General features: G+C 39.6%; 1 protein-coding gene across 2 annotated transcripts in view; it reads right to left on the bottom strand.

Moving 5' to 3' along the window:
* Positions 1–567: 567 nt before the first annotated feature.
* The window catches only part of LOC118078199 (phosphatidylinositol-binding clathrin assembly protein), a 56,779-nt gene continuing 34,950 nt past the window's right edge, over positions 568–22,396 (bottom strand). For both annotated transcript variants that reach the window (XM_035101946.2, XM_035101947.2), the window contains 6 exons: positions 19,419–19,535; positions 19,289–19,319; positions 14,582–14,702; positions 12,736–12,792; positions 11,363–11,470; positions 568–8,902 (listed from right to left, as the gene is read on the bottom strand). In XM_035101946.2, the coding sequence (XP_034957837.1) occupies positions 8,888–8,902; positions 11,363–11,470; positions 12,736–12,792; positions 14,582–14,702; positions 19,289–19,319; positions 19,419–19,535 (449 nt within the window). In that variant the 3' untranslated portion in view covers positions 568–8,887. The remainder of the gene's footprint in view (positions 8,903–11,362; positions 11,471–12,735; positions 12,793–14,581; positions 14,703–19,288; positions 19,320–19,418; positions 19,536–22,396) is intronic.

The raw sequence follows: 22,396 nt of genomic DNA, 5'->3' as shown, positions 1-22,396 counted from the left end.
TGCATCCTTTTATACTGCCTATGCCATTTCTGCTGTAACAAATTTTGGATTGAGTCAGGGACGTGTCCTATTGTGATCTGAAAGGAACCAGTCACTGGTGGAGCTATATAAATAATAATTAAAAGGGTAAGGCAGCTCTTAAATTGAAGAAAAAATGTAAGTAATTTACCAGAATCACCAACCATAAACATTGACACAACAACTTAATTCTAAAAGTGACAGTACAACAATAGATTTGATAGGTTCAACTGAAAGATCACACAGACTTTCAGCCCATTCACTACTTGGTAGCTTCTTAGCTGGTCCTACTCAAAAGGATTAAATCTACTGATTTTGGGGAACATTTTATTCTATTGGTTTGACATGGCTATCTGAACCATTAATGAAAAAGTGTATCCCTTTCGGAAAAGCCCTTTGGTTCATTAGCCATAGCTGATCATGCTTAAACACCCAATGCCAATGGCATCAAATAAAACAATAAATGCTTTTAAATGTTGCTGGTTGACCCGCACCATTGGCTGAAATGAAACACTGCTTTTAAAAAAGATATTAAAACACACACCCAAGACACTTTGTGCCAGTTTATTTTCCAAAACCTGTTTCATTAACAAAATGGAGGACTCTCAACCACCTCCAGTTTTACATACTGTCAAGGATCATTAAAACGTTAACATAGCAAGCCCTGTGCTTCAGCAAAGTAAGTGTTGGGGACGGGGAGAAGAGGCAGAATTTTATTTACTTTTTTGATGGCTAGATGCACCATGTTCTCACAGTGCAACTTTGTAAAGGGAAAGCAGATCTTAATCAATCTAAGTAAGAACAAGCAGAGCCGGGCAAAATACATTTTTTGAGTAGTTTAAATAAAAAACACAATACACTCCATTAAGCTATATTTCAAATATGAAATAAACTGAGAAACGTTTGAAATACAAAATATGAGAACATTTGCAGAAACCCTGTTTTCAAAATAAATTGCAAAACGCATTTATTCAGTAATATCTTACCAATGCTTGTACAACCTGCTATTTTTAATTGTACTTGTGTTTTTAATTGTTTTACAGATAAGTAAATATGCTATTTGTTATATCAGTTGAGGGGAAATTATTGAATCCGCTTTGATAAACTGAAGTCTAGCATCATTTTGGTGTTTAGTGGCCTTCATCACAACAAAACTATTGGTTGATTAATCACAGCGGTACATTAAAAGAAATTTCCTGCAGGTACTTGTATTTTATTACCTAAACAAAATTTGGCCTACTATGTATTCATGCAGCATTCAAACATTTTGCTGTTTGTCATTCAATTAATGTAGCAGGTATTACTATAATGTTCTCAAAACAAAACAAAAATTCACAAAACGACTTCCTCTTTTTCTAAAATAAGAAGTCAACTCTGTAGCTGCATTCAACATTATTTTTCTGAATATAGTCTGTCACTATCACAGCCAGGCAGCAGGAACCACAGCTTCACATCTAGCCTTTAAGCTGTGGTTCCTGCTGCCTAGCCGTGATAGAGACAGATGCAGCAAAGAGGCCACTGAATTGAGGGTTCGGCTCATAATGCAATATAATGCTCACCAATACCATTTCCCAGAGAATAAGGTGTAGTAGACTTTTAAAAACTGACTCATAGTTAATATCATTGTTAACACCACAGTGACAATCAAATGCTTTGTCTCAGAAAGTTTATCCTGTTGTTTCCACCAATAGCTGGTAAATGGCACTAGTGTGTCACAAACTCCCCATGTTTGCTGAGATTCTCCTTGCCTGCACTAGCACTATTGATGTAAGCCAGGCATCCCCAAACTGCGGCCCTCCAGATGTTTTGGCCTACAACTCCCATGATCCCCAGCTAACAGGACCAGTGGTCAGGGATGATGGGAATTGTAGTCCAAAACATCTGGAGGGCCGGAGTTTGGGGATGCCTGATGTAAGACTCAGTTAGCAGCTCCTTCCCTTCAACTGACCTCTTGGGGCCATGTTAGACAATGCAAGAAATGAGTAACCCAATTTCATGTGTCTTAAAACAACAAACATAGGCTGATCCCAGACTGAGGCAGTTCTCATAGACTAAGGCAGTAATCAAGTTATTACTAACTTGTCCCATTAATTACAATGGGAGCTATGTGCTACTAACTATCTGGATCCAACGCTGCATGTCGTTTAGTGAGCACACAGGACCTAAAATCTGCTTGATAACCCAACTAAACTTCCAACCTTCTCCAACAATGAGGTTTTCCTTGCTCGTTCTACCTACAGAGTAGAAAAAGATCAAAAACCACAGAAACCCCCCCCAATACATTTTCTATATCAGATACAATATGCAATTTAAATCATATTTGAAATACAAATATATGGATTATCAATACTGCCCTGCTGTGACAAAAATTATACAAGAATTTTAAAGTCATCCTGCAAACAGGAAGCACCTGTCAAATTAATATATATATATATAAAGGCACATACCTATTGCATTGGGATGGGGCAAAGAAGAGAATATTGGGGGAAATGAGTTGAAATTATCAATTAGAAAACCAAACCCAGAACAACATACACATTTAACACTCCCCCCCTGCTTCCAAAATTCCAAGAAAATTCCAGCCAACTATTTTATAAAGGAATACAATTGCATCAAATTATTTACCAAACTGGTAGGGGAGGGGGAGAAGAAGAAAGACTGCATTGGTTATTACAATATTTTAAAATAAATGCTATCATCAGAAAGCTGGGGGTATGAGGTACAGAATACATACTAAAGCAGTACATGGGACAGCCAAGAAGTCAAATTACAAATTCAAAAGCAACATTTCTAAGTAATTTCTAGAAACTGTAGCGATAGCATGTACAGTTCCCCATTACTCAAAAATATAATCTTTAAAATGGAAATAAGTGACTGGTATACAGCACATGTCAATATTATTCTCAAAATGCAGGCTACTTAAAAAGAAAAGAAGTTTTCCCTTTTATGTACAAATAAAAGCACTGATCCACAGTGCATTCTACTCTAAAATTGTAGTCCACCCTTACCACACATCAATAAATCCCAAACAGATCCAGGTACACCCTGTATTTAATTTTAAAGTCAAAGACAACATTTTACAAAAAAACCCAAAAAGTATACTTGCGTTCTTTTTAAGCTCTACACATTCTTATCAGAGACTGAAAATGTCTTTATTACATTTTTTAAAAATGAATGTATATCTAGGAAAAGGAGCAACAGCTTTAGAAGAGACATTTTCAAGTATGACAATATTACCCATTAATATCACATTTCTATTCTTATGGCCAACTAAATGTGACCATAGCAGCCATGTTTATTTATTCCTGGGTCTCATATAAAGTGGGGTAAGGTGGAGGCTGGCTTTAACTGCAACAGGTTTGCAACCAACAATAAAGGGGACAGACTCTTTCCAGTCCATGGCATTAACTACATGTGGCTCATTGCCCATTATTTACTCCCAGCTCATTTCATTTCCAGTGTAGAAGCAGAGCTGGAGGAACACATGTGGGCAATGGACTAGGGGAGGGAAGGGGCTCAGATTTCCATGCCTGTCCATGCATTCTAATATTAAGCTCAGACGCCACCTTCCATTCTATATGAAAATGAGGCAGAGATGTGAACAAAAAAAGCACAGCCACTATCATTACGTCTAATCTGGCCTTTAGAGAGAGCACTCTCTGTACAAGGGCACCTATCACCCTTCAGAATCTCACACACTCTCCTAGAAGCCACATGATGAAACTGTCATCGCTCTCATCGTTTTAAGAATGTACGAAATCATAATATTATAATCGAACTGTCCATGCTTCCCAAAGTTTTCAAGATAGAATTCTTGCCATTTTAATAAGCTATACAGTATGCCTTTTTTTAAAGCAAAAATGAATCTCCAATGAGGGAAATGCAGAAAATGGAGTTGACACAGAAATCCGTGTGTGTGTGTGTGTGTGTGTGTGTGTGTGTGTGTGTGTTTCTTTCTCCTCAGCTTCATGCATTTTCTCTCTCTGAATACCTGTGGGAATTACAACCCTGACCTACCAGTCCAATTATCAAACTATAAAAGTATCAAACACAACTAAAGCCAGGACACACCAATCTTAAGATTTAAGCTGTGACCCTAAATACAATGGAAACAATGGAACAAAAACAAAAACAGATGAAATAAATCAGCCTTGGTATTGTAGCTTTTAAAATGGCAGCCTTGTAGCATTGCCTTAAGGATAATCTTGACAAGACCACCACCACATTGCTTCACCTGCAAATATTTCAGGACCACAAACACATATTTGCAGTCAACCTGTTAATGACCAAAACACTATGGCAACCTTCCACAGCTTGGCGCCCTCCAGATGTTTTGGACTACAACTACCATCAGCCGCAGTCAGCATGGGAAGGTTGCCCTAAAATAATGAATAGAAATGATACCAATATGTTCATAAGGAAGGAGTTGTTCTCTAAAGTCAGTATCTTTGAGAAGGCAGTAGGTTGGTCAGCATCTTTCTCTCACAATAAATTTACACAACGATGTCATATGCAGTGCAATGCTGTCCTGAGTTTAGCTGAGTTGCTATTTTTATAGTTAGCTTTAACCTGCTAATATATCTAATAGGGAAGCAGCAAATGTCAAGTATGTATGATGGACATCTTATTGGCTTTTAAAAACCTTTAAAAACATATAATCTAACATTAATCAGACAGTTCAATTATAAACACCACTAATACCACTGTAAACAACCTTTCACCAACTGGAAGTTGAAAGTAGTACAGCTACCTGTACTTTTAGCATTTCTGGCAAGACGAATAAAAGTGTAATTCTGGCCACAGCAACCCCAAATGCAGTTTCAATAATGTTAACAATGACCACCATCTAACTGCTAGGGTCAGCTATTAAAAAGGTGCCTTGCAATCTTTCAGCAAGGAAATGAGTGATAAACCCACCTCCACAGAGATACGAGAGTTCCAATTCTCCAGATTTGGCACAGAAAGTGGTGCTAGCAGTTGTGACCAAACTGTTATTTTGGTTTTCCATAAGGACAGACAATTCCCTAAAGACAAAGTGTGGCTGCAGGAATAGCCCACTAGCCTAGGTACGCCCCAGGTGCCACCCTGACATGGGGTGACAAAATGGCGAGCGGCACTCATCACCACGGGGCCTGCAGCACGCACAAGCCACGTGTCTCGGCGCCTGCAGGTTCTGCGCTGTCCGCCTTCCTCCCCCTCCCAAGCTGTAGGGCGGCTGAGGCCCCAGTGCACGCCCCGCCCCTATGAGCGGTTTGCCCCACCCCTATGGGAAGTTCACCCCTCCCCAGGTGCCTGAAAGGCTTCCTCCGCTGCTGGACTAGCCATGGCTGTATTCTGCTCTTTCCCCAATTTATTTTGATCTCACACCTTGCCACTGTTCTCAATTGCAGCAACCTAAATATGAAGCAAAGACAGCACTCTAATGATACTCAAGAACCACCCTACCAATTGCACATTAAAGACCTGATAAACGAGGGAGATTTTTATATATAAGTTAAAGAACTACAGACTAAGTATTACCTACAAAGGTTCAATGCTAATATTGACAGCCAAAATACAGCTACTGACATTTATTTACTTTTTTGGACAATACAGTGGTACCTCTACTTACGAATTTAATGCGTTCCGAACACACATTCGTAAGTCGAAAAAAATTGTAAGTCAAATCCCATAGGAATGCATTGGGAGAAAAAAATTGTAAGTAGAAGCAAGCCTATCTAAAAATTCATAAGTAGAAAAAATCCTATCTAAACTGCATCCAAGATGGCGGACGGAGCTCCATTCGTAAGTAGAGTTATTTGTAAGTAGAGGTATCACTGCCATTGGTTTATTGAACTACCGGTAATACATAATCACTTATTGTCTAGAAAGCTCATTTATTATAAAATCAAAGTCCTTGGTTATAGGATAAAAGCACAACCTCCAAGTTTAGGCTTATTGGAGACAGAATGAAAAACTGAATTTGACAAAAATTACACCAGTATAGTGGGCAACAATTCTTAAAAAGAATTCCTCAAATAATCACTACAGGTTAAGAGTAATGCCATTACTAGGGTTTACAGGTTACCTTCATGTATGAGCATGGGGAAATCCCACACATTTGTTGTAGGGAAAATGTTAAATTAGGTTGTGCAACACTGCTTACAAAGATTGCAAGCATGAGAAGATGCACATACAAATTTGAGTTCAGGTCACTGAACTGGCAAGTTAGATACGAAAAGAAAAATTACAGAATCCGGTCTTCCTTAATGAATTAAATTGCATATGAATAGAAGCAAGAATGTGTAAAGTATTAGGGGCTTATGCTACCTTGGGACTATTGTGATTATTATTATGCTTTGAATCTGATTTTAACGGATACATCAATGATTACTGTATAATGTTGTAGAAAGTACATAAAACAACATACGGTACATAAACCCATTCATTTGGAGAGTTGAAGCTGCCCTCTCTCTGGGGAGGTGGGTATTGCATGAAGTTCCTTGCTGTAAGACTGCGGCCAGTAAATGCAATAAATTAAACACAGTTAAACTGAATTATTAGAAAATAATATCTGGGGGATAAAAAAGGTTGCTGCCTATTTTACAGCCCCAAACTTTACATGGGTCACAGCCTCTGAGATTTTAGCTAGTTATTATAAAATATGTGTAATTTAAATACATGTACTGGTCCAAACTGGATTAAAAGACAGAAAATTGGTTAGAAGCATGATTTATAATCCTAAATGAGGATCATTTGAATTAACTCACTAGAATATCAACTAAAACAAGGCCTTTAAGTAAGCTGCTCCAGCTTGTATAGGGCTACAATAAATATTGGTTTTGGACAAACCAGGAGAGTACATTAAAGCCCAAAGCCCTTGAAAATTCACTTTCGACATTTAATTACTGTACATGCATCCAGTTTATGTCTTTGCCAGTACATGTCCAAGATATGGTCTAAAACATTTTTTTCCACCTTGCAACATTTAATCCATACAAAGTTAGTGGTTACAAATTGCAAACACACATATAAAAAATGATTCTTTTTTTAAAAAATCATGTTTAGTTTGACAAAACAAGTATATCTTTCTTGAAGCAAGCATATATATATATATTTACATTATTGGCACAATATTAACAAACACAAAAGACACTTACAGGGAAAAGACTGGTTTTCTAGAATTTGACACAGCCTGAGCCACAAAAGTACTTTTTGTTTCTGCAAATCCCTTCCCACGGAACAAGGGCCAATAACTTGGCAAAAACACTTGGAAGATCAAGCTCAAGTGCTGCAAAATATTTTAAATGAAAAAAGGGGCAAGCTTAATGAAAGAAAGCCACATTGACATTTAAGAGAGAACCTTTTTGCTGTTATTGCTACCGCAATGAGCTCAAGACAAGAAAATTATCACAGCCGTGATAGAAAGGAAAGAACCAGTTTTCACTCTTTCTTCAATTAAAATGTTCTTTTAAAAATAAATAATAATAATAATATTTTTTTGCTTGCCATCTCCCCTCATAGGTACGCCCTGGACTCCATCTGACAAATTAAAAAATAATGTTTAAGGTAATCCTTTCATTATTTTGGGGCATTGTGTTTGAAAATCATGGACCATCTTACATTCTCCTACACTGCAATAATATCTTAATTATCTTGAAGGATAATGGTTTGAACTTTTCAATACAAAAGAAATTTGAGCTAAATGTCTTAAAGCATTTTGAATGTGTTACAAAGAAGAAAAGATTATGCAGCACTAGATTTTTTTTGTACTTCAGGGTTTACAAATATTTACACTCCCTCCCCCCCCCAAAAAAGTTTGTTTTATGTAGTGACTGGCCCTTTAAATGTTTTTATTTTGCTCCTTTACCCACAACATGGGTCGTAAGTATAGAGGGATAGAGGAGCTCAGGAACACAATTTTCCAGTTCTTAAAGTGCAGCACTGTAAATGATGAATGACTAAGAAAATGCTGGTGCCCTACGTCTTAAATTAAGAGGCAAAAAGCTTCCCAGACTCACAGCAGCTGGCCACCTGCAGACTTTCTTCTGGGACATGAAGGCAACTCTAGCTAAAGTCTGAAATGATGCTGCTATCTGTACATAATAGCTGCACTTCCTTATGCAGCCTCTTGCCATCCATGCCAGGACTGCACACACTCTACTTTGTAACATACTATTTTCTTCAGAATAGGTCAGGTGCCCAAGTCTCTGCCAAAGCATAGCTCTATCACTTGGCAAGGCAACACTCTGCTGAAATGCCAATTGACTATAGTTTTCTGTTAATGGCCTACATTTAGTTAAAAGTTGATTCACAGCATTTAAAACTCACAGTACAAAATTTGTGAATTAGAAGAAGCTAGTCTAGCATGAGAAAAAGCAGTCAATATTGGCATTTCTGATAATGCAAGATTCTTCTCAGAGTCTTATTGTATCAGGTACTGCTTAAGAGTATCTGAAAGGTTTATTGCTCAACTTCATTAAGTGGTGCCATGGTAACAACGTTCGCAGAATTCTGGGAGAAAATAAATAGAATAATTATACCCTCCACTAGCTTACTAGAGGCAAGCTGTTACATGGAAATGCTGCAAAGTTTCCAAGTAAGCTCTTATTTAAAAAGGGAAAGTCAGGATTCTCCTTACATACTTTGCTGACCTTCAGATTCAGAATATTTCAGCTTTCCACTGAAAACAGTCTTATGCTATCCAAAACCAAACATGATTTCATACCATAGTGACTGTTATAACAATAATCTCTAAAGCACAGCAATTCAAAGTAACTGATATTGTATGGGAAGCAGGTTATGTGCCCTAGTGAGGACCGCAGTTCAAAAGTTTTGTCTTCTTTCTACCAATATTTGGTTGTCAAAGTGTCTTGCTGCTTTGGCGGGTCTACATAAATTGTATCTGCAACATATATAAAGAAAACCAAGCTGAATTAAAGTCATTAAGGCAACATATTTATTCATAAAAATACTTGTAAACTAAAACAAAATTCTGGCACACAACAATTCTTTTGTACATACACACACTAAACGCCATGTAAAAATTTAAAATCACAGATCACCTTCCATCTGCTTAATAATATCCCTGGAATATCTCTAAAAAGTTGTGCTGATCAATCAGAGGCTTGGGTGAAGCCCTGCTTCTTAAAGTTGAACTACAAGGTATCAAGTCTTAACTTTTGAACATTCATCACAAAAAAAGTTCCACTACTCTACTAACTACAATAAAATACATCTTAGCTGCAAATTCTGCAAACGTTTTTTTTTTGGGGGGGGGGTCTGTTTTCAACTAAAAACAAAATAAGAAGATACAAAAGATACAAAGAACTGGTTTGTTTCCTGCTAGCAACATCCAGGCACAATCAGTTGCTGACAGACCCATTGCTGAAGGGCCCATGACTGCTTTTTAAAAAGAACATTTTAAATAAATGTGTATTTGATTCATTCTGTAACTCTTTGAGTGGAGCTGATCAAGCTCTATTTGAAAGTCTTAGCCTGCTTAACTTTTAATAGGAGGGGATCTCAGTGCTGTGAGGCAAGTACTTTAGGATCTGAGATGGTAAAAGAACATACTACTATCCTTTCAAGCTCACGGATAGTTGAATAATAGTTGAATAATAATAATAATAATAATTTATTATTTATACCCTGTCCCAGTCACTCTGGGCGGCTTCCAACAGAATATTAAATACAATAATCTATTAAATATTAAAAGCTTCCCTAAACAGGGCTGCCTTCAGTCTGGTAGTTGTTTTTCTCTTTGACACCTGGTGGGAGGGTGTTCCACAGGGCGGGCGCCACTACCAAGAAAGCCCTCTGCCTGGTTCCCTGTAACTTGGCTTCTCGCAACGAGGGAACCGCCAGAAGGCCCTCGGTACTGGACCTCAGTGACTGGGCGGAACGATAGGGGTGGAGACGTTCCTTCAGGTATACTGGACCGAGGCCGTTAAGGGCTTTAAAGGTCAGCACCAACACTTTGAATTGTGCTCAGAAACGTACTGGGAGCCAATGTAGGTCTTTCAAGACCGGTGTTATGTGGTCTCGGCGGCCACTCCCAGTCACCAGTCTAGCTGCCACATTCTGGATTAGTTGTAGTTTCCAGGTCACCTTCAAAGGTAGCCCCACATAGAGCGAAATGCAGTAGTCCAAGCGAGAGATAACTACTAGACAGTCCGCGGGTAGGTAGGGTCTCAGCCTGCATACCAGATGGAGCTGAGAGACAGCTGCCCTGGACACAGAATTGACCTGCGCCTCCATGGACAGCTGTGAGTTCAAAATAACTCCCAGGCTGTGCACCTGGTCCTTCAGGGGCACAATTACCCCATTCAGGACCAGGGAGTCCTCCACACCTGCCCGCCTCCTGTCTCCCACAAACAGTACTTCTGTCTTGTTAGGATTCAACCTCAATCTGTTAGCTGCCATCCATTCTCCAACTGCCTCCAGGCACTCACACAGGACCTTCACTGTCTTCACTGGTTCTGATTTGAAAGAGAGGTAGAGCTGGGTATCATCCGCATACTGATGAACGCCCAGCCCAAACCCCCTGATGATCTCTCCCAGCAGCTGCATGTACATGTTAAAAAGCATGGGGGAGAGGACAGAACCCTGAGGCACCCAACAAGTGAGAGCCCAGGGGTCTGAACACTCACCCCCCACCACCACTTTCTGAACACGGCCCAGGAGGAAGGAGTGGAACCACTGTATGACAGTGTCCCCGGCTCCCAGCCCCTCTAGACGGTCCAGAAGGATGTTATGGTCGATGGTGTCAAAAGCCGCTGAGAGATCCAACAGAACTAGGAAACAGCTCTCACCTTTGTCCCTAGCCTACCGGAGATCATCGACCAGTGCAACCAAGGCAGTTTGAGTCCCATGATGAGGCCTGAATCCCAACCGGAAGGGATCCAAATGGTCCACTTCTTCCAGGCGTGCCTGGAGTTGTTCAGCAACCACTCGCTCAATCACTTTGCCCAAGAATGGAAGTTTTGAGACTGGGTGATAGTTGGCCATATTGGCTGCATCTAAAGATGGTTTTTAAAGAAGCGGTTTAATAACTGCCTCTTTCAGCGGGTCTGGGAAGGCTCTCTCACAGAGAGAAGCATTCACCAACCCGTGAAGCCCATCGCTCAGCACTTCCCGGCTAGCTTTTATAAGCCAGGATGGGCGAGGTTCAAGGAGGCAAATGGTTGGTTTCACTCGTCCAAGTAGCCTGTCCACATCCTTGGAGGTAACAGTGATGGTGATGATGTTTTGAGCAGATTTGACCAATCAGGGGAGGTATATAAATATTTTAAAGTGGCAAGTGTGGATACCAGTCTACAGGAATCATGAAGAATTTCATCTTTATGCTAAGGAATACACTAACCTGTGTTCCAGAGATAGGTGCAAAAGGATTTGTTGGCCTTAGGCTGGTTTGGGTATATATCATAGGCTGGGGTGCCATAATAGGAGTAGCTCCAATCTGAGCAGGTACCTAAATGTCAGACAGAAACAGGATAAAGTCATTTATTGATCCTCTGAGCTTGAACATGGTTGCTCTATGTGTGTGTGTGTGTGTGTGTGTGTGTGTGTGTGTGTGTGTATATATATATATATATATATATATATATATACATACATACACACACATATATATATATATCTGAACAAATTCTAGTTCCCTTTCAGCAACTTAACACCAAAGCTCTCAAGGCTAGGGGGTGCAGAAGCTGCTTATGCATGAACACAGTACTCTTACTGCTGAAGCGGCCAGTTTCTGCACTCTTCAGAAAGTGGTTTCATGTAGTCTTCAACAGTCAGACCACTAATCCATCTAGCCCAGTGACATCTATTCTTACAGGAAGCTTCCAATGACTCTGGCAGAGAAGATAATTTTCCCTGCCTGAAATCTGAGGGAGATGGAGGACTGAATTTGCTTGCAAAGCTGGTGCTCTACCAAGGAACTGAAATGCCTCTGAAGTGTGTTGACCAGATAATTCCACCCACCTGTAATGGCCAGCTTCTATAATAAATTGCCATAGAGCAACATGAGCATAAGTATGAATGCAGGAATTCAGAGACAGCCAAAGCATTTCTTTGGAATTTGTACATACATGGTGGGGGTGGATTCAGCTACAACTTGAATACACTTTCAATCAGTGTTTACAAAGTTTACATATCATTCTAAATAATAAACACCACCAAACGAATGGAATTAGTTACTTAAAATAGGACTAAAACTCTGTTTTAGACTCAGATTTCCATACCTAAGCTATTGTGGACATGATTCTCAAAAACATAGTGGAAACAGAATATTTGTGTCTGTTTCAAGAAAGGGATGACGAGGCTAAGATAACTTCCTGGGTGAGGGGCAAATAAGTGAAAAGATCTTGCTCTAAGGGGATGCTAAAATTGTATCCATTAAAAGATGCAAAGACCACACTGGCAGATCTTAAAACTTGGTGTGGGGATAATATAAAAGACATTTCTTAGGACATCCAGGTAAAACAGTGGGGGAAACTTCATATTATACTTTGATTAAAATGTTGGTAAGTACTGGGAAGCAAGATAAAAAAATACTTCAATGACTTCCTTTGTGCACGCAGAAGCTTTTCAGACTACATTATAATGCAACAGAATAATCAAAGAATTAGTATTTATTTGAGATTTCAGGCTCATTAGACTGCTGCAAATCATGATGAATGACATTCAAAATAGAACATCTTCTCAATGTATTATATAAAGAGTGAATATTCTTACCATTCCATACACAGGCACTTGAGGTGTATTCAGTGGGTAGGTTACAGGAGCAGGTACCTTTGACAGTGGTGGGGGAGAAAAGATTGCATATAAAATTTGGCTACAAATTACACTGCTAACACTGAAGAAACTGTATAAAATGCATCTTATTTTGCAGGATAGGCACTTGCATATTCAAGATAAGATACTCCATTCTAGCATAGCAAAAGGAGGAAGGATAGAAAATTATTGGGAGTGACAGGATACCAAAACTAGAATGACTTTTGCTAGAAACAAGACAAGCTAGTTATGAAGTTAGTTATGCTCAGTCTTGCACACCATATAACTGTACATTCAAAAAGAATTAAAGCAATGTGGCTGAATGAAATGATGGGGCAGCTATATTATTTGACTGCTCTTTTGTACAGAGAAAGTTCTCTTTCCATATAAGGAAGGAATAGCTAAGGAGAATATTTTCATTAATTTGATTCATGCTTTTCAGCTCAAATTTGAAGCAACCAGGAAGCATAATAGATATCTAAGAAAGAGCTACCATTTATACACATAAGTGCAATTCACACCAAAACAGTAAAGCTGCAATCTGCAGTAGGAAATAAGACTTCATGTCAATATGTTACAACCAGCCATACCAGTTTAAGACTAAAAAAGGGAGACTGAACCTCTTCATTAAAGGCAATCCTTAAAAAAAAATGTTTTTAGAGCCTGCCTAAAGGCATCATGGAGTAGTGTTTCTGCCCTCAAGTTATTCTAAAAAAGGCCTAGGTATAAGTAAAACACTGGGAGTCTTGAAAATAAGCTTACAAGAATCATTAGCTTCTGACTCCTAAGAGGGGAAAGAGGAAAGGACCGAACCTATTTTGTCCCAGTATGTGGTTTAATACAAGCCTGCACCTCCCCCGCTTTTTCCTCCTTTCAAACATTTCTTCACAACAACATATGACTTACATATATCCCCTACAACAGAATTAAAAAATCACATTTTGATCGTGGTTTACAGTTCTGATGAGGAGAGCGTGTGCAAACCATAATGTGCCCGGTCAGATGTAATGGCGGACTATGGTTTGCCTGACCAAAGAAATAAGTGGATTAAGGATGCAAGGGGAAGAGGATGCATGTGAACCTGAGCCTCACTCACGTAATGCCAACTATTAAGTGGTTCCACCTTAATTAAACTTTTACAAAATGCATCAAATATAAATATAATGCTTTAAAAGTATGTAATATATGACGTACAATGTATTAAAAAAATGTAAAAAACACATAACTTTAAAAAGCTGGGTGTTTTTTTGTTTCTGTTTTTTTTTTACATTGACACCTCTGGCCCTGTCTATTTTGCCCCACTCCTGTCCACCATATTTCAAGATTTTTCCTAAAAATCCATAACATAGGATTTGTAGTTTTCACTGTCACTGCATAGTAAGTTGATGCTTTCCATGAGATATACATCACAATTCCAAGATCTATTTCTTGGAGGGGAGTCTCAAAACCAGTTTATGATGGCTGTGAAGTGCTCAGAGAAAAACAAGGCAACAATTCCACTAGGGTAGCATCAGCCTAGTGTGGAATTAAGTAGTTCTTTGGATTCTGGCCAATATTTTTATCATAAAATACTTTTAAAAATACAGAGAATCACATCTAGAAGGTACTAAAGAATACATGTTATACAAGATGCATTGTAACCTCCAATTTATTTTATGTCCAAATCTTCTCCCTTGGGATTCTAAAATTTAATGTCAAAGCCTTATTGGTAAATTCCTCTCAAAATTTTGACAATAATGCTTTGTGAAATACAGGGGAAAGGCAAACACACAAACAATTTAAAGTCTGAAAATACTGGAAGTATTACCATCTGTGGAGCAGGAGGAATAGGGACAGTATTCCATGTAGTTGAGGTGCTTGTTTTCGCTTGCCAATTGGTTCCACCAGTAAGTTTCTTCTCTGTAGGCTGATTCCACTGCATATCAGATCTAAAAAACGAATTGAAAGCTGAGCAGTTACATATGGAGAACAGCTGAAATGATACTGCAATATACGGAACTGTTCTGTTAATCACTAATTTCTTTTAGCTGCCACTATAATCATACTTCATGGCCCCTGGATCATAGCATTTGGTATATGTAACTTTTTAAACACCACATCTACTTTTTATCAAATTCATAACTGCACAATAAATTACTTCCTCCATTTGTTTCAAGGTGTGCTTACTTCAGAAAGAGCCTGGCGAGTATGAGAGCCAAATTTCCATAAAACTTCGTGAGTTACACTGGTGCTACGGTTACTGCTAAGGTAGCAGATAACTCAGCTGGCTTTATACATCGGAAACTGCTATCACAAAGCAGTTCCCAGAGGTTTAGGCAAATTTTAAATCATACCAACCAGCCCACCACCTGGTCAAAACAATATTTTTATTAGCAATGTTAAAAATTCACCTGCACAAGGAACCTCCCATACCTTCTGCCTTATTGATTGGAGCCCTACACCCAAGGTGTGAAGCAGGCCTCAGAGCACATGGTGGCAAGTTTGATGTCACTGCACTTACAGGCAAATTCTATTTGTGATTTGTTTTATAGTCAATTAAATTATACTTTTAACATCGTTTACTCTGGGACTTCTTCTTTACCAGCTTCAGTTATTGATTATAGCAAGATATATATGTTAATTTTTGAATGCTTAGAATTCAAAGCTGGGATTAAAACATTTGGAATATATTTCCTCTAGTCAGAAGAGACTGGCAGGATGGTGAAAGTTTTACAAACCTTTCTTTTCCAATACTTGAACAATAGTGCTATTCATGAAATTGCGTCATATATTTTTGGAGTGGGATTTGTGCCCCAACCCTGGCCCGGAAATGACTGCCAGAATAGCCAGATGCTACATAGGGAGATTGGGTTTGTTTTTAATATTTGCTTAATTTTGTATTTTTAGCTGGATGTTAAAACTGGATGTTTTCATAAATTATATGGAAAAAATAGGTTCCCAAGATTTTGCTTGGCTTAGTGTAGATTAAAATCCCACTGGCAATTAGAATGCTCTCCACAGACTTATCAACTGAATACATAATAAATTATTAGGAACCGTTTAAGGGAGGCAGGAAGTCAAGTTACAAATAAGGGAGACGACTTGTATATACAAAGATGTATAACTGAAAATGTTCGAGTTTTTCTTCTTGTGTTCTTCTCTGTTTTTCTTTTTATTCTTTTTCTATTTTTCTGTATGTACGGTATATGTATTTGTAATATGTAACCAAAATGATACACACACACACAAACACACAAAACCTGGATGTTTTACTATCTATATCATGCACTACCTTGAACCTCTGGGCTTGTACGAAGGCAGGCTATAAATCTTCTTAATAACTCAAAACAATCTTAAATAGTTATTGCTGAATGTCTCCTTTTGAAGGTTAAGGTCTGTTCTGTTAGGCAATATTTGTTCTCACAGAATGATTGTATTGGCACAACACTGAATATTAGAAAATTCTGTGATAGCTCAGCAATGCAAACACAAGTCAAGGACATTTTTATCAATATATAATTAGAAATTGTGAAATTTAGAGCGGAGGACAAGTACAAGTAGATTCAGAGCTGATGAAGCGGCTGGGCCAAAGCCGAAAGGACGCTCAGTTGTGGATATGCCTGGAAGCGAAAGGAAAGTCCGATGCTGTAAAGAAAAATATTGCATAGGAACCTGGAATGTAAGAACCATGAATAGAGGTAAGCTGGATGTGGTCAAAAATGAGATGACAAGAATAAATATCGACATCCTGGGCATCAGTGAACTAAAATGGAAGGGAATGGGTGAATTCAGTTCGGGTGACTATCATATCTACTACTGTGGGCAAGAATCCTGTAGAAGAAATGGAGTGGCCCTCATAGTCAACAAAAGAGTGGCAAAAGCTGTAATGGGATGCAATCTCAAAAATGACAGAATGATCTCGATACGAATCCAAGGCAGACCTTTTAACATCACAGTAATCCAAGTTTATGCACCAACTACCGGTGCTGAAGAAAGTGAAATTGACCAATTCTATGAAGACCTACAAGACCTTCTAGAAATGACACCAAAGAAGGATGTTCTTCTCATTACAGGGGATTGGAATGCTAAAGTAGGGAATCAAGAGATAAAAGGAACAACTGGCAAGTTTGGCCTTGGAGTTCAAAATGAAGCAGGGCAAAGGCTAATAGAGTTCTGTCAAGAGAACAAGCTGGTCATCACAAACACTCTCTTCCAACAACACAAGAGACGACTCTACACATGGATATCACCAAATGGGCAGCATCGAAATCAGATTGATTATATTCTCTGCAGCCAAAGATGGAGAAGCTCTATACAATCAGCAAAAACAAGACCTGGAGCTGACTGTAACTCAGATCATCAGCTTCTTATAGCAAAATTCCAGCTTAAACTGAAGAAAGTAGGAAAAACCACTGGGCCAGTAAGATACAATCTGAATCAAATCCCTTATGAATACACAGTGGAAGTGAGGAACAGGTTTAAGGATTTAGATTTGGTGGACAGAGTGCCTGAAGAACTATGGATGGAGGCTCGTAACATTATACAGGAGGCAGCAACGAAAACCATCCCAAGGAAAAGGAAATGCAAGAAGGCAAAATGGCTGTCCAACGAGGCCTTACGAATAGCGGAGGAGAGGAGGCAAGCAAAATGCAAGGGAGATAGGGAAAGATACAGGAAACTGAATGCAGATTTCCAAAAAACAGCAAGGAGAGATAAGAGGGTCTTCTTAAATGAGCAATGCAAAGAAATAGAGGAAAACAATAGAATGGGGAAAACCAGAGATCTGTTCAAGAAAATTGGAGATATGAAAGGAACATTTCGTACAAAGATTACCATAATCAAGGACAAAAGTGGTAAGGACCTAACAGAAGCAGAAGACATCAAGAAGAGGTGGCAAGAATACACAGAGGAATTATACCAGAAAGATATGGAGGTCTCGTACACCCCAGGTAGTGTGTTTGCTGACCTTGAGCCAGACATCTTGGAGAGTGAAGTCAAATGGGCCTTAGAAAGCACTGCTAATAACAAAGCCAGTGGAAGTGATGATATTCCAGCTGAACTATTTAAAATTTTAAAAGATGATGCTGTTAAGGTGCTACACCCAATATGCCAGCAAGTTTGGAAAACTCAGCAATGGCCAGAGGATTGGAGAAGATCAGTCTACGTCCCAATTCCAAAGAAGGGCAGTGCCAAAGAATGCTCCAACTACCGCACAATTGCGCTCATTTCACACGCTAGCAAGGTCATGCTTAAAATTCTACAAGGCAGGCTTAGGCAGTATGTGGACCGAGAACTCCCAGAAGTGCAAGCTGGATTTCGAAAGGGCAGAGGAACCAGAGACCAAATAGCAAACATGCGCTGGATTATGGAGAAAGCTAGAGAGTTCCAGAAAAACGTCTACTTCTGCTTCATTGACTATGCAAAAGCCTTTGACTGTGTCGACCACAGCAAACTATGGCAAGTTCTTAAAGAAATGGGAGTGCCTGATCACCTCATCTGTCTCCTGAGAAATCTCTATGTGGGACAAGAAGCTACAGTTAGAACTGGATATGGAACAACTGATTGGTTCAAAATTGGGAAAGGAGTACGACAAGGTTGTATATTGTCTCCCTGCTTATTTAACTTATATGCAGAATTCATCATGCGAAAGGCTGGACTAGATGAATCCCGAGCAGGAATTAAGATTGCCGGAAGAAATATCAACAACCTCAGATATGCAGATGACACAACCTTGATGGCAGAAAGTGAGGAGGAATTAAAGAACCTTTTAATGAGGGTGAAAGAGGAGAGCGCAAAATATGGTCTGAAGCTCAACATCAAAAAAACCAAGATCATGGCCACTGGTCCCATCACCTCCTGGCAAATAGAAGGGGAAGAAATGGAGGCAGTGAGAGATTTTACTTTCTTGGGCTCCTTGATCACTGCAGATGGTGACAGCAGTCACGAAATTAAAAGACGCCTGCTTCTTGGGAGAAAAGCAATGACAAACCTAGACAGCATCTTAAAAAGCAGAGACATCACCTTGCCGACGAAGGTCCGTATAGTTAAAGCTATGGTTTTCCCAGTAGTGATGTATGGAAGTGAGAGCTGGACCATAAAGAAGGCTGATCGCCGAAGAATTGATGCTTTTGAATTATGGTGCTGGAGGAGACTCTTGAGAGTCCCATGGACTGCTAGAAGATCAAACCTATCAATTCTTAAGGAAATCAGCCCTGAGTGCTCCCTGGAAGGACAGATCGTGAAGCTGAGGCTCCAATACTTTGGCCACCTCATGAGAAGAGAAGAATCCTTGGAAAAGACCCTGATGTTGGGAAAGATTGAGGGCACTAGGAGAAGGGGACGACAGAGGACAAGATGGTTGGACAGTGTTCTCGAAGCTACGAACATGAGTTTGACCAAGCTACGGGAGGCAGTGCAAGACAGGAGTGCCTGGCGTGCTATGGTCCATGGGGTCACGAAGAGTCGGACACGACTAAACGACTAAACAACAACAACAACAATTAGAAATTGTGAAATTTAGAAATATATGTCTCACTTTTTTGATGGTGTTCCTCCAAAGCCAAGATCTGTAATAAAATACCCAAAAACATTTAATTAAGATTTAGAATTCCTTTCATAATAAACAAAGGGAAACCTTTTCTAAAAAATGAAAGTGTTAAACTTACTTCCAACCAGATTAGCAAGTGAAGAATCAAGGTCATTGGCCAAAATCTTCCCACTGTGCTGACCAATTAAAGCTACTCTCTGATTTTGAGCTTGTACTGTTGGTTGCAATACATCATCTGTAAATTAAAGACTGGGTACAAAGGAGATAATCTTTTTTAAAAAGAGTATTATTGGTTTGCAGCTAACATTTCAACTGGTAACAGAAGGCAATAAAAGGGTACCACCACCCAGAAATCTCCTTCTCCCAATAAAATGCCACCACCCTTTTCGCCTAGTTAAATTAGTTGTATATGCAATAATCTGCTTACATCCACAGATGTAGGAATAAGAGCTACATGTATACTGTGATACTCACTGAAATGTCAGAATGTATATTTTGATGAAGCTGGGATGTGCATACCCACCTAAGCAGACTATTTACCGAGCAATGGAAACTGAATTCTAGCCAGCATTAGCTTTTATGTACAGTTTCCATTTCAAAAGAGCTTAAGGATTAGACAAGATATAGGTTAAACTCCACATTATTCCTGGGGAAAAAATGATTCTAGACAAAATTCTAATACGCTGCTGGAATGTAAGATTTACACTTCAAAGATTTAAAAAGGAATTCTTAAACCCTGGATTTTCAAGCAGTCTTGAAAGTGTACAAAATATTTTAATGCACACAAAGATAACTGCAGTTTCTCCTATGTTTATAGTGGTTTGACAATTGCACTTTCTTAGAGATGTAAAATTAGAAAGCACAAACCCAAACCCCCACACAACCATCAGTGCAGGAAATGGACTTGCCTAAGCAGCACCAAAAAGAGGAAATTTACAAAAAAGGGGGGGTGGGTATAGATGGGGAGGTCACAATGTTTATTTTATCAGAATAATCAGTTAAAAGAAATTAGATAGCAATGTTTCGATTCTAGCCTTACAGCAACCTAATCAGTCACTATGCTTCCTGGGTGATCTTAAGCCACTCATCATCTCTCAGACTAACCAACCTCAAAGGGGGGAGTGCCATGTACATTGGCCTGAGTTCCCCAGAAGAGGGGAATGATAAAGATTAATAAAAGTTTTTTAATCCAAGGATCATGTTCTTAGAATTAGGCAAATATAACAGCTAAGAACTGCAGGCATGTTAAAACATTACAATGTAATGGTCCTTACCACAAGGCAGCCCTGTTTAGGGAAGCTTTTAATGTTTGATTTCTGTATTTTAATGTTTAGTTGGAAGCCGCCCAGAGTGGCTGGGGGAACCCGGCCAGATGGGCGGGGTATAAATTATTATTATTATTATTATTATTATTATTATTATTATTAGACTGGCTGTTTGCCTTTCCCTGGCAATGTTTGTCTTGAAAGTGGTGGTTCTTATAGAGAAGTATTCAGTGTTGGAAGCAGTTGCTGGGGAGCAAGAATGGGCAGTGTGTTCTTGCACTCTGGTCAGCCACTGTGAGAACAGGATGGTAGACCAGCGTTTCTCAACCGCTGTTCCGCGGCACACTAGTGTGCCGCAAGACGGTGGCTGGTGTGCCGCGACGTGTGGCGACGAGAAGGGCGATTTGCATTGTCACGTGCCTGGCGGCCGCCAATATTCAACACTGACCCGCCGGAAAGGAAGCCGGCCGGGTCACGACGCGGGGCAAGCGCAGCTCTCAACAGCCACCACCACGGGAGGGTGGTTTTAGACAAACTTAAAGAAGCTGGCTGGATGAGCTCAACCTGAAACTTGCTGAGCAAAGGATTCTGCTGGCAGAGAAATCAGCGGCTTGTGAAGCCTTATTACAGGAGATTGCAACCAACACAGCAATTGGCAAGTGTTTCTTACAGTCATAATTATATAGTCAATATAGGGCGGCACAGAGTTAATTTTTTAAAACTTTTTTAATGGTGGTGTGCCTCGTGATTTTTTTCATGGAACAAGTGTGCCTTGGCCCAAAAAAGGTTGAGAAACACTGTGGTAGACTATTACTATTACCCATCCTTTACCCTCAAGGCAGATTTCAACAATTAAAGCAAAATGTTAAAAACAAGCAACTTAAAATCACAGAAATAAGTTGGGAACTAAATATATATTTAACTCAGGTGTCAAAAGTCAGGGTAAAGAGATGTATGTCTTCAACATATCATGAAGATACCAGACACATCTCTATGGGGAGCAAGTTCCACAATTTAGGGTCTGTCACAGAGAATTCACTCTCCCAGGCACTCCACCCCAAGCTTCTGGGGGCAGTGGAATAGAATCAGCAGGGCCCCTCTGCCAATCTTAACACCTGACAGGGCTGTAGAGAAGAATGCAGTCTTTCAATTATTCAGGGCCTGAGTGTTTTAGGGCTTTACTCATTAATTGTGAGCACCTGGGAACAAACTAGCAACCAGTGCAGCCGTTTTAAAACAGGAGTTATGTGAGATCTAAACAGAATCTGGCTGCTGCATTTGGGACCAGTTGAAGTTTTAGAGTTGCCTTCAAGGCCAGCCCCACATAGACCACATCACAGTAATTGAATCTGGAAGTTACAAGAGCATAAAGTGCAGTGGCCAAGTCATTTCTGTCTAAACAGGGCCATTGCTGGCAGAACACCCAGAGCTGGAAAAAGGGGTTCTGGCCACAGAAGTCACCTGAGCTTCCAGTGACAGTGTTGAATCTAGGAGCAGGCCCAAGCTGTGGATGTGCTACTTCCGAGGAAGTGCAACCCCATCCTGAATGCCTGCCTGGGTTTTCTGATCTGGGTCTCTAAATAGGTCTCTGATCTGATTAAACAGGGCTCATCTTATGTTCCAGTATGCTTTAAGACAGGCATCCCCAGACTGTGGCCCTCCAGATGTTTTCGCCTACAACTCCCATGACCCCTAGCTAACAGGACTAGTGGTCGGGGAAGATGGGAATTGTAGTCCAAAACATCTGGAGGGCCGAAGTTTGGGGATGCCTGCTTAAAGACAATGCATTCCTATAGTCGCAGGAGTTGAGTTTTGTCCTCTGCAATCTAAC

The sequence above is a fragment of the Zootoca vivipara genome, chromosome Z, assembly GCF_963506605.1.
Source record: "Zootoca vivipara chromosome Z, rZooViv1.1, whole genome shotgun sequence".
Classification (NCBI taxonomy): domain Eukaryota; kingdom Metazoa; phylum Chordata; class Lepidosauria; order Squamata; family Lacertidae; genus Zootoca; species Zootoca vivipara.
The sequence above is the reverse complement of the archived record's forward strand: the minus strand, read 5'-3'. Positions and strand labels throughout refer to the sequence as shown.